At 35.9% G+C, this 13,040-nt stretch overlaps 1 protein-coding gene across 5 annotated transcripts in view; it reads left to right on the forward strand.

Moving 5' to 3' along the window:
• FOCAD (focadhesin) overlaps positions 1 to 13,040 on the forward strand; it is a 90,361-nt gene that overhangs the window by 33,713 nt on the left and 43,608 nt on the right. For all 5 annotated transcript variants that reach the window (XM_030257522.4, XM_072922703.1, XM_002191801.7 and 2 more), the window contains 4 exons: positions 4,767 to 4,871; positions 5,260 to 5,361; positions 6,498 to 6,628; positions 8,178 to 8,304. In XM_030257522.4, the coding sequence (XP_030113382.3) occupies positions 4,767 to 4,871; positions 5,260 to 5,361; positions 6,498 to 6,628; positions 8,178 to 8,304 (465 nt within the window). The remainder of the gene's footprint in view (positions 1 to 4,766; positions 4,872 to 5,259; positions 5,362 to 6,497; positions 6,629 to 8,177; positions 8,305 to 13,040) is intronic.

Genomic DNA, 13,040 nt, shown 5'->3' on the forward strand with positions numbered 1-13,040 from the left:
AAAGTCCTCCCTGGCACTGGGAAGCATGGCTTGTGTCCAAAGGCAATGAGAAGATGAAGTTCAGACTTCATAATATTTTTTGTTTCCCCACCAATCAGCAGAAGTCCGTGTGAATTAGAAACTATTGCAAAAATACAGAACTCAACCTGATTTATTGATACTTTCTTACTGGTTGACATTTTGTCAATTTATAAGGCATGTAGATGGAGAGCTTTTAAATTTTAAAATTACTGTGGCTTTAAAATACTTTTCTGCAAAATATGTGATGTAATCAGATATCTTTGTCATAGTATCATATAAAGCAGTCAGTATAACTGGTAATATAGCAGATGTTTTCCTGAGTAGTATTTGAAAATTTGATATGGGAAAAATAATGTGTGTCATTGGGGTGATGTTTCTGTTCCTCATCCTCAATTAACTGCAACCAAGGACACCATATTCTCCAGTTAGCAATTTAATGCATTTCTATCTTTTAAAAGATGTATTTTACTCCAAAATGTTTTAATGCTTTGAAATTTGAACTTATTGTCTGTCTTCTTTGAACTTGGCATCACCTGGCATCTGTCTTGTCTCTGACAAGTTATTTTAATTCTGAGTCTACTTAATGGCTCCATAGAGATTATTACAGTGCAGCACTGCACTGAAAGATTATCACATTGTTTCTTGTAGGTTCATTGCTCTCGCTAAGGCAGAAGAATTACTGTAGAACTTGTCTCATCTTTCTCTTGCAATAACAGTACAGCAGGAGAAAGCATTGAAGTTCCTGCATGGAGGATATAACTGGAGGATATTACTTTAATACAGTCAGCAGTATGATGGCAACTAACACTAACATACTGATGGCAGAGTTATACTTCAGAAATTGCTATGTTTGGTTCTGTGTTTTATTCACCACAGAAGTAAATGGTGCTGTATAAAATATGGTGGAAGTAAGTGGTTGGAATGTAAGTTAAGAAAGTGAAAAACCCATCATAACAAACTTGTTAGACATTTTGAGTCTTCAGTTCCTTCCTTAGGGTATTTTCTGAAGGATGCAGTGGAAAGTGGCATGTAGCATAGTAGTTAGAAGGCTGTTCTGAAGAAGAAGGAAGTCAGAAGACAGGTATGGGAAGAAGAAAACAAAAAGTGGCTGTTAAGCCCAATCTTATTTTTAGACAGTCACATCTGTATCAACTTGACTCTGTTCCTTTGGTGTGAGTGGCACTATAACACTCAGTTTACAGCCAGATATTTGTAACAGGTATATTCTGAATTCTTTGAATCATGTCCAAATCAAAGTAAACATCAGCTAGAAGTTTACTGGCTACTACTTCAGAACTTAATGTTGCAGAAGTTAAATGAATAAAGGCTAAAATTAAGAAGTGTCTCCTTTGGAGCCACTGTGAATTACCTGTATTCCAGCAGAGTATATAATGCTGAGATGTGGTGAAGGTCATAGCATAAAAAGAATTGTATGATGGATTTTTTGTTATTGGTTGTTTGGTTTTTTTAGTGATCTAGATAGTCACAGAATTCTGCTGCTAGAGAAATTCTATTACTTTGTTGTTCACAAAGGGGCACAATGGTCATAGCTGTGGATATTGAATTGAAAAGCCACAGGTGATTCCTGTGCAAAATCTAGTTGAAGAATTGTGTTTCAAAACAAAATGGAGTCAGAAAGAGATTGCTTTCGTGTTTATTCCAACTCTTCACAGAGTTCACTAACAGTAGCTCCTGTTTTCACACTGAATGTTGTTTTTATAAGGAGTCTATTATCTAAACTGGTGGAGCACTTAAAAAACATCACTAGGTTTAATTATTATACCATAATAGCTCTTGCAAACATTGTTCTGGTTATGTTTTATTTTTGTTTCTTTTTTTTTTCCCCCTTATCCTCTCCATGAAGGGAGGCTACAGAGTGTTTCTCAACATGTATCTCTTCTTTCCCCACTGAGCAAAAGCCTTTTTATAAAGCAAGGTAATGGTTTTAGCTGAAGCATTCTGGGATAGTGGTTCTAGACTTTCCCTATGGTTTAAAGCCCAGAAAAATTTTGTAAAGGCTGAGAAATGAAGGGTAGTACATGGGCTGTTAGGCTTTCAGAAGTAAAATCTCTGCACAGGCAGCAGAGGCACATGAAGGACTTAATTGATCTAATTGGATGAATTGTCTTGTGCAGAAATTGTTATTACACTCTATGAAACCCTTGCTGTGCTGCAAAGAGAAGAAATTAAATTATCTGACTAAGTCACTGGTGGATATAGCACAAGATCTATTACTGTTATTTGAGGATTGTGAGTCACAGAGGACATGCATTCTTTATGGTCTTTCAGCTGCTAGAACGAACCATTTTAGTGGTAAATGACATCTTCTGGGAAGTTCATCTGAAGATACATTATTTTTTAGTTCTTTGAGGTTTGGGAGTGCATTAATACCCAAAAATGTAAAATAAGTTTTTATTCATGTAGAAAACGTGTTTAAGAACATACTGAACAAAATTTGTCTTGTTCAGGTAGTGCCTGATGGTTTTTTTTGTTAGATTCATTATGCAAACTTTAGTGAGTAGCAGTAGGGAAAGAATCATGTCATAGTCCTATCTTGTGAACAGACTCTTCATGATGCTAATTTATTGACTGGGATCCTGCTAGAGTACATGAAACTTTAGAAAACCTAGCTTGTGTTTCATTTTTGAGAGAAATTTATTTTATAGTTTTATGAAGAGAAACCTAGCTACCTTTATGCACTTATCTGAAGAACTTGTTTCTTCATTTCTCTGAATTGCCTGTAGTTTTGTCTTGTTCATTGAAGCAAGAAATGCCTAAGTACTGTATGCTTTCAGAAATCTTCCCATTTCATTGTCTTGCCTACTGGACAGCTAGGTTGATGATTGATCTACCAAAATTCAGCCCAGAAATGGAACCTGCTCTTCTCTCTTAGCTGATGCTTTTTGAAAAAGAACAGTAGTCCCGTAGCTCAGGAAAAAGCAGTTATGCCACCAAATGGCAGAGAATGCTTCTCAGGTATATTTATTAAATAATATAATTTTGGTTTACATGTTTAATTTTATTTTAAAAGGGAAAATTATTGAGAAATCTTAACATTTTTATGATTCAAATTAATTTTAAAACCAAAAAATATTATGTCAAAACCCTTCAGATTCCTAAAGGCAGTTGTGACTTAACTTCTGCATCCTCTGGTACCAGTGTTGACAGGCAGCAGGCCTCCCATTCTGAAGCTGGTTCCTCTTGCTATTGAGTAAGAAATGACACAGACTCACCAGAAGGCTGGTTTGCACAGCAGCCACTTTGATATGAAAATTCTCTCTTTTTATAGACTGTTCTGATACATATAGACCAGATTGGTCAATCAATATATTTCACCTGATTGGTTAATTAACAAAAACACCTTTCTTATAAATAATCTTTGAGAAAAACAGGAAAACAGAGAGTAGGAAAAACACCACTTGCAGGGTGTTTACAATAACAAGCTATCATAATTTCTCTACAGCTCTCTAGAGTCTCACAAGGCAGCCATGAGAAAACTTACCTGGTTTTCTCACTCTCTGACCTGGCTGTCACATCCACAGGATCCTACCTACTGGGAGCTAATGAATTGTCATATCAGCTTTGTGGAGCTGTTATGCCCTTGATGAAGATGTAGCATAAATTTAATATTGAAATTAATCCCAGCATTGTTTTGTCTATTATATGAGGTAGGTGGAGATGAGAGCAGCTTTGCTGTACTGGAACATTTTGGTGTTTTTCCTAATCTTACATTTGAAATATACTGGACAAAACAGACTGTAAAGGATAAGACTTTTAAAGAAGTCTCTAACTGTCTTAACGGTAGCACATGCATAAGCATTTCTTGAGAATTTTGTAGATCAAACTTAGGATCTGTTTACTAGATGGTAGCATAAAAGCAATTGTAGAACTTTGATTTAATATGTGTTTACTGTAGAATAAACTTCATAACAAGGTAATAAATGTAGACACGGGACTTGAAATGAGCTTCCCATCACAGCTGATGAAAGCTGGGCTTAAGCAGAATGACTTTAGAGGTTTGAATGTTATTACAACTAAGGATTATGAATATCTTTTTTTTTAATGTCATTTGGTCTCACTGCTGATGTGTAGTCCAGTGTCGCTACAACTGAGAAAAATAAGGAAGTAGTGTATTGACTAGACTGAGTTGCCTAAGAACCTGCCTCTGGCAAGAGAAAGGGGTAATAGGGAAGAGATGGGAAGTAAGCGACTTAGGTAAGGTTATTGATCATTATAATGACTTATCTGTCATCTCTACTGCTGTCTTATATAACCTATTTGCCCAGCACAGCATTTATCAGGGATGGATCTTATTTAAAGAATTGACAAAATCCTCTTATCTTCTGAGCTGAGAGCCTTCCAGTTATTCTGCTACATATGAAACTTTCTGGATCATTTTATTAGAAGACATTTCTTCCCTATTAACATGTTAACAGTTGCATGAAAAGCTTATGTATCAGTGAATCAGTGGAGGAGCATGTGTGACCTCCCAGAGAATTTTGAATCTTAACATGGTGATGCAGGTTGCTGTGTTAGCAGCTCTCTGGAAGTTTTGTACCATATAGTAAGAATGTAATAAATTATATTGTATTATGTGACAGGTTTCTCATATATGCAGGCAGGAAAAAAATGCATATAAGATATGCTTTTCTAATATATTGTGACAAGTCTATTGTCTTTTCTAAGGTGTCATATTGGCAAATTTGGCAAATTCCGATTTATTTCCTGCATTTGTTCTATTTTAGGTCCCAAATCTGATCCCTGTTCTGATATTTAAATTGGGAAGACCTTTGGAGCCTGCACTTTACAGGGAGATATTGTATACTTTGCCTACACTTGGTGTACATAAGGTCAGAATGAAAGGTTTTTAGTAAAATGAAAACTATCAATAAAAGGTCATGTATTTATAAAAACTATTTAGGCTGAGCAATGTATATCTTGCTTAACTGATTTTTAAGTGTCTGCATTACTTTGTAACATTTTGGATGGGATATGATATTTGCTTTAAAGTTAAATGTACGTTACACTTTACTTTCTACCATGTATGATCATTATATATGTCATGAGAGGATGCTCTTGGACTTGTTATTTGCTAAAGTTTTTTGGAAAATGACTTTCAGTTTATTTCTGGTATTGCAGTTGGATGGTTTTGTACTTGGTTGTAAAATAATGATTTGTAGGTTACTCTTTGTCCTTAAAACATATACAATAACAAACTTGGTTAAAATTTTCTTTCAGGTTTGTGTAGCTCAGATTCTACGTGCCATACACATGCTGGGGAGCACAGCTAAGCTCAGAGCAATTGCCTCACGGCTGATGACATCATTATGGGAAAGACAGGTTAGAAACTTCTTGTAGTGCCACTATAATAAATCCAGTTGAAAAGCTTCATTACTGTTAACCAAGGAAGAAAGTAATTGTAGAACATTGCTGTAGTAGTATGTCGCTATCAGCACTATGAAGTAAATAGTGTTAATAGTGTCTGTACTGATCTTCTAGTAGAATATTTAAATAGTATGTCTTTAATGAAATTTTATTTAATTTCATGACATCTCAAACTGCGATTAGAAAAAATTGCTTGAAGGATATCTTTCTGCTTTTCATTATATGCAAGTAAAAACATGATCTTAGTGTTGTGGTTTAACCCCAGCCAGCAACCAAGTACCACACAGCCACTCACTCACACCTCTACCACCAGTAAAGACTAGGGAGAAAAATCAGAAGGGTGAAAGGAAGAAAACTGGTGGGCTGAGATAGACATTTAATAGTGAAAGCAAAAGCTGTGCACACAAGCAAAACAAAACAGGGAATTAATTCAATGCTTTCCAGACAGGTGTTTAGCCATCTCCAGGAGAGAGATTGCATGTAGTGGTGGCTTGAGAAGACAAATGTCCTCACTTCAAATGTCTCTCCCTTCCTCTTTCTTCCCTCCATTTTATATCCTGAGCATGATGTCATATGGTCTGGAATATCCCTCTAATCAGTTTGGGTCACTCATCCTGGCTGTGTCTCGTCCCAACCGCTGTAGCATCGCCAACTTCCTCCCCAGCATGAAAAGCAGAAAAGGCCTTGGCTGTGTGTAAGCCCTGCTCAGCAATAACAAAAACATCTCTGTATTGTCAACCCTGTGTTCAGAAGAAATCCAAAACACAGCTTCATGCCAGCCACTGTGAGAGAAGAGAATTAAGAGAATTAACCCTATCCCAAAGAGAATTAACTCTATCCTAGACAAAATCAGCACAAGTTATGTGCAATAATTTGCTTCTGATTTTTTAAAAGATGCAATAGAGACCTGGTCTGCAAAAGCCAGTTTGATCTCAATGTAGCATTAGAGACAAATAATGAAAAAAAGCAAAATATGGTATGCAATAATAAAAATCAAAGTGGTATGCAGAAGTATACAGAAGTGCTACCAATTGAAAATCCAGTAATGATTTTAAAGGTGTGATGATCATTTGTAATGAAATCTTTTCTAGGACCGAATTTATCCAGAATTGCAGAAGTTCTTGGCAATGTCTGATATGCCCTCTGTGTCTGTTGACAAAGATGCTCAATGGGAAAAGCTGATTGCTAAAGCTGCTTGTATAAGAGATATATGTAGGATGAGGTAAGTGCAAGCATTACCTATCATATATCTTTGTAAAGGAAAAGAGTTGTTTTCAGAAAAGCTGCATCATTATTTTTCTTATTCTGTTACATTAATTGTGAGTAATATTTTTCTAGTTGAGACACTGATTCAGCCATTGCTAATCTGAGCAGCTACAAAGTTTGGGGTTTTCTATTATGGCTAATGGAACACACATATAAGTGCTGTTAAAATTAAATGATCTTCATCCTGGAACAAAAGATGCATCCTATGCTGGTCCAGGGTAGAAACTTCAGGCATAACACTCCCAGATTAGCAAAAGGAAGAGATGAAAAATAGAAGTAAGGACTAATTGTCTCTCTTTTGATCTGTTTAAAGAAAGATAGAATTTATTTTCTGAAAACCATATTTTGTCACGTGTATTTTTTTGGGCTTAACTTAGGTATAATGCCACAGAACCCTGCTGTGCAGGTCTAACTGGATAATACACTGAACCTTTCCAGCTCTAACAATTCATGAATATCAGTACTTGATAATAATTTACAGCTCCTTAAAGAGTATTTTTAAGTGCATTAGTATTTCCTGTAAGGTTTTATGTGCACCACATCATCATCTCTGTTTGTCACCTATCTTGGGTTCTAGTTTTCACTTTCCTGTTTGAAGGTCAGCTACTAACAGCTGACAAGATTCAAGTAACTTTTAAGTATCATTTAAAAAGAAGTTCCTAAAAAATACCTTTTCCTTTACCTCTTCGACTTTTCCAATAATATTTTTCACTTTAAAAATGAAAAGCAAGAGAGAAATCTCAAAGCACCTGTAGTATTCCTTTTGCCAGTTAAGTGGAGTTCAGGTGTATGCATATTCTTCATGCATTTAGAAATTACTTTGAAGAAAGTGTGAACAAATAGATAAGTCACAATTTACCATGCTTATAAATCACCTACCAGATAACATTTACCAGAATCTCTTACAGAGAATGTATGAGGAACTGTTGAACACCTTGCCCCCCACAACGCGATAAAACTGAATGGATAGTTAAAAGACTGGAAAGTTAAAGCAGCCCATACAGTCACTGAGGGAAAGAGAAGTGGCATTGCAGCAGGGGAAAAAAACCAAGGGAAAACATATCTGTCTGATGTAAAAAGGACAGAAAACATTTGGTGCCAGAATCTCCACCAATACACAGTAGGGACTACTTGCAGGAGATTGCAACAAAGAATCATAAAATAGTGCATTTGGACTTTCATTCTCTATCCCTTCGTGAATGATGTAATCTTTAGTGAACACAACATGCCTAAGCAAAACCTTCTACAACTTTACATTCAGTGATCTTTTATTTGGAACTTGATGCCTGCTGATTTAATTCCCCATGTCACTCAGCCTTTAGAGTGCTCTGTCATATCCTCCTTGTATGGTTTTTTTTGTGTGTGAGTGTATGTGAATTCCCAGTTCTAGACAGTTTTAGTTGTCACTTAAATAAAACTAGCACTTAATGGATTTTTGAGTATAAATTATAATTTGTGTGTATGTGTGAATATTGCCTTCTATTTTCATGGTTTTTTTCCTTTAGACCATACCAGCATGGAGCAGACATGTTGGCTGCAATTTCTCAGGTATTAAATGAATGCACAAAACCTGATCAGGCTTCACCCGCTGCCATAGTATTACAGGGTCTACAGGCACTTTGTGAGGCTGAGGTAAGAATAAATTGGCTTGTCCTTGTGTTTTGAATTTTGCTCATGGTTCATGTAGTTTTTCCCGGCTGGCTCTTTTTTAAGAGTACATTGAGTTGCTGCAGTATTTCTTTTTCTTCTGACAAATTTAATTCCCCTCCTCCAACATAAGTTAATAGTTCCTGGGAAATTGTATTGTGATCTCCCACCACAGCAGATCAGCCCTTCAGTGCATGAGCTGAAATTTTAAATCAGCTTTGCAGTTTATTGCAAAGACATCATTCTGTGCATCTTTCCTTGAGATTTGAAAAAGAAGACTGTTTGGTACATAATTCTGATTGGCTGAAAGGCACTTAAATAATGTAATTTTTGTATTTTCTTTACTAGCCTGCCCTGCTGTGTCTCATTCATAGAGTGTACCAGATAGGGAGTGAAATCACTAGAGCTGGGAGGCTTCTCTTTTACTATAATGCGTTCATTGCTTACTGATGAAGAGGGCAGGTAAGCTACGGGACAAGCTGCCCAGAGAGACTGTGCTGTGTTCTTCCCTGGAGATTTTCTCATTTCTTTTGGATACAACCATGAGCAACTGGATTTGATCTCATTGTAACCATGCTTTGAGCAGGAGGCTGGGCTGGAAATATTGTGAAGTCCCTTTGAACCCAAATAGTGATGCTACGATATCTCTAATCTTGAAGACAAGGCTCTTTGTTTCCACATCCCAGATGGTGATATCCTGTTGTGACTCAGGCGTAGACATGCTGTGAATCTGCTGCTGAAAACTGTACTATGCAGGCCATCAGAGTAGTGAACTAATTATATCCTGCAGGAATATTTGATTACCCATTCTCTTCCAAACAGCAATTTTATGTTTATCCACTGCACTAATTCCAGCCATTGCCACATTATTTGAAATCGCTGAGCAGTTCAAGAACAATATGGTGAATCATCCACAGATATTTGTAGTCAATATAATTAAAAATCGTCAGACAGTAGCTGCTAAGAAACAATATATTTAGGGTAATTTTTTGTTTGCCTTTGCTGTGAAGTTTGGCTCTTCTTAAGGTCATGTAGAGTCTTTGAATGCTGGCCTTGGTATTGGATCAGTGTTTTCCCAGGCTGGATTATATTTAGACTTTGTCTTGCAAAGAAGTAAGAGTTAGGTATATGATAAATTTCACATCCTACTATAATAGCCTCATTTGAGAACAGATGTATAGTGTACCACTGTTGAGGACTGGAAGGCTAAGACTACTCAAAATGGAAGGAAAGAAGAAAGGAAGGAGAGATGGATAAACTTTATGGATATTACCAGTTTTCCCTGTCCAAATTCTATTTGCCTTATTTCCCTAACTACAGTGTAATGTTCTGGGAGGCCTAATCTACCACCTAGCTATTCTGAAACTTTAACAGGGAATTCTCTTGTGGTTTGGCAAGCTGGGTAATCATTTGGGTTAAGTAATTTAATCTGTCTCTTATTTATTGTTTAGACTATAGTTTGCAGTGCAAAAAGGACATAATCATAGACATTGGTTTTGTTTTGGTGTTTTCTGTCTTTGCCACTAACTTAAGGGAAACGGATATAGCATCCAAGCTTTTCGATGTGCAGTTGCTTAGATGTAGGATTTTAGAGGGCAGCGAACTTTAAGTCATGTTCTGAACCAGAATAATAAATTATGTTTTCATATGTTTAGTGTTGACTCAGTTGATAATTGAACCCTATACATCATGTGGCTTTGTCAAGGTTGAGTTCTGAGAGTCTCAGAAATGCTCCTTTGTTAAAGTAATGCAATAACAAAATTTGCTATAACATTGGTTTCTTTTTCTTGTTGATTCTTGTGTAAGAATGGTTATCCATTCGACTGACTGCAGTAATTGTTTTGTATAAAGACAGTGACTTCATTCAAAGTGCATCCTATATGAATAGTGTTAAGAGTATAAGCTTAGCTTAGCTTTTGCAGGACTTGAAAGAAGGTCTTGCTGTTTCCGCCCCCCTCTTTGTTTTTGGTAGGTGTAACATAAGCTCATTAGTGAATAATGCACAATGACTTGAATATCAAAAATGGAGAAAAATCACGCAGTTCTTGCCAGATTGCATTTCCTCTTTTTCGGCATGTAATTTTTTTTCCCCCAGCGATTTCAACAGAAGCTAGTGTACTTCATTTGAAGCTATACTGGCATCTAATCTATTTCATGTATCAAGTACAATATACAAGCCAAGAAACATTCAAAAATAAAATTTCTAAGCATAGTGTTTAAATTCCCTTTCCATTGAAATGTTGCTGTTCTTTGTTTTTCTCCTAAGATTTCTCACCCTTTTAGGGCCATGGGTAACCTGAAGCAGAAGTGCTTTGTCTTTCCTCAGCATCTGTAAAATTTAGATTTTATTTTTTTCCCATCTAGTAGTCAGTTTTGTGGAGTGGCAAGCTTGCTATTTTAAAATCAGTTTTGAAATTACAAGAAAAGATAAACTTGAATCAAAATGTATTGTACCAAAAGCACTGTGGGATTGTTAATGTCTCCAGATAACAATGATATGTTAATTTGAACAAACCGACATGAAAAAACCCCACACAACAAAAAAATGAAAATAGCCTTAAGAACTTTTACCAAAGCATGGCACTAGCATGTCTAGATTTTTAAATGCACATTTTCTGCATTGCATCTATCCTTTTTTTTTTCAGACAGTAAACTGTCATACCAGGGTTGTAAAGTTCTCGTATCTTGCTAGTTTTCTAGAGTATTTTGCATTTTCAGAAGACAGCTTTGTGAAGCTGAACAGTGTCTATGGGATCACAGGCATTTTCCTTGAGGATTCATGACTAGCAGATAAATTTTATCACAAGATATTTATCACAGTTGCCCATTCCTCCAGGAAGACACCATGTCAAGCTTATTACTGCTTTTATGACCTTTCTTTATTTTTACTGTGCATTTTTATGGTGTGAAAAGTCCCAGTTCCCCACTGTTCCTATCCCTGTTCATTAGTTTACATCATTTGGTAGGAGTTTTCTGTCTGACAGGTGTTAAGTTGCAAGTCTAGAAAGTACCATTTGAGAAGGAATTGAACAGTCTTAAGCTGTTAGGATGCTGGCTATTTTTTGAGGCCTTTTTTCACCTCTTGGGTGAAGTTGGAGAATATGTGTGTTACTATGGGAAAGAATGAAATTAAACTTGCTTGGCTAGCTCATGATTTGTTAGTCTTCCTAAATTACTGTATCAAATCTCTCAAATGCACAACTTTTTTTCTCTACATATTAATACATGTTGTGTTTTCCAGACAACTAACACATTACAAATTTAACATTTCTAGATAGTTGAGGAAGAACTTCTAGTGTTAATAGATATTTCTGTGTTTCTGAACACTGGAAGACTTTTTTTCTTATTCTTGCAAACAGTCTGTTTTGAAAGAATGGAAAGAGAGGTATCATTTTCCCTTGGAATGTTATCAGACGAGGTCTTTCTAGCCATCAGTGGTTGTTACCATAGAAACACATTCATGGGTTTGCTGTTCCTGAAATGGGTACATCTTGAAATACATCTTTCGCTTTTTAAACTGCACCCTGAAATGTGTTTTGCACTCACTGTAGTGACTGCTTAATTTGGCAATTGCCTGCATTCAGAGATACAAAACAGTCTGTTTTTTCAGTGCAGAATAATACTAAAACTACCTTTCCCAATGTCTTTGTGGAGTATCTTCATAAACATACCTTTATTTGATTTCATTACATAGATCAGTTTGTATTTCTTAATTCTTTGTCTTCTGTTGCTTTGTTGTAATTTTTTATGCCTGAAAGACATTTTCATGGTATTTTCTCAGACTTTTAAGTCTTGATTTGCAATTTTTCACTTTAGAAGGCTGAAAATTATGCTTTGCTTTGCCATTGCTATTTTAAAATTTTTGTCTAGACTTTGGTTCTAAGCATACATGGCTTGGGGTTTGGGGTTTTTCTTTGTGCTGTAGTTCTGAATTACAGTTTCTTGGGGGTTTTGGTTCTATTTGTTGGGGGGTTTTGTTATTTATTTGGTTGTATTTTTCCTGCTTTTACTGTTTTTGTTGCAGTGGAGTGTGAAATCTGAAAGACAAGTAGTAACAACAGATAAATTATAGACAGAATTATTTTATGTATGGTGGTAAAATTCTGTAATGTTAAGTTCTTCACAGGTAGCAACATTAAGGTTTGATGAAATGCTTCATGAAAATTACTTAAGATATTTTCAGGAAAATACACAGCTTGTCACCAAGAGAAAGCCTGGGCAATAGAAAACATCTCACAAGGAAAAAGGAGAAAGTTTTAGTACCAGTATTGCTGTCTATTCAACATCCCTGAGAAACTTGACTACTACTTTTTATTCTTCAGCTAGAACTGTACCACTGACTGAACATCTTACAGACTTTTTCAGTGCCTGGAAATGCAAAATGTTGTACTGACTGCTTGTCAAGCTGTCATGCAGATCTTTGAAGGTGAAAAGCAGCTTGGTGAGATGTGCGTTGTTTCCAGGAGGAAACTTATGTATCCTGGAAGATCAATTATGTATCCTGTTGTAAATGCATTAGTATTAGGTATTAGTGTTTAGTATTTATTGTAGTTTGACAATTTCCAGCAGTTTCTGGATTCATGAACTTTTGTGGTTTGCATTTTTGTTCTGCAATTTTTTTTTTGCTTTTATTGTTTTTAAAGATTAAAGGCATTTTGTTTTGGAGGGCTCCCAGCAAAAATAGATTCCTTGGTAGCTTCCTCTGCTTTCATCCTATTGTC

Source organism: Taeniopygia guttata, chromosome Z (assembly GCF_048771995.1).
Source record: "Taeniopygia guttata chromosome Z, bTaeGut7.mat, whole genome shotgun sequence".
Classification (NCBI taxonomy): Eukaryota; Metazoa; Chordata; class Aves; order Passeriformes; family Estrildidae; genus Taeniopygia; species Taeniopygia guttata.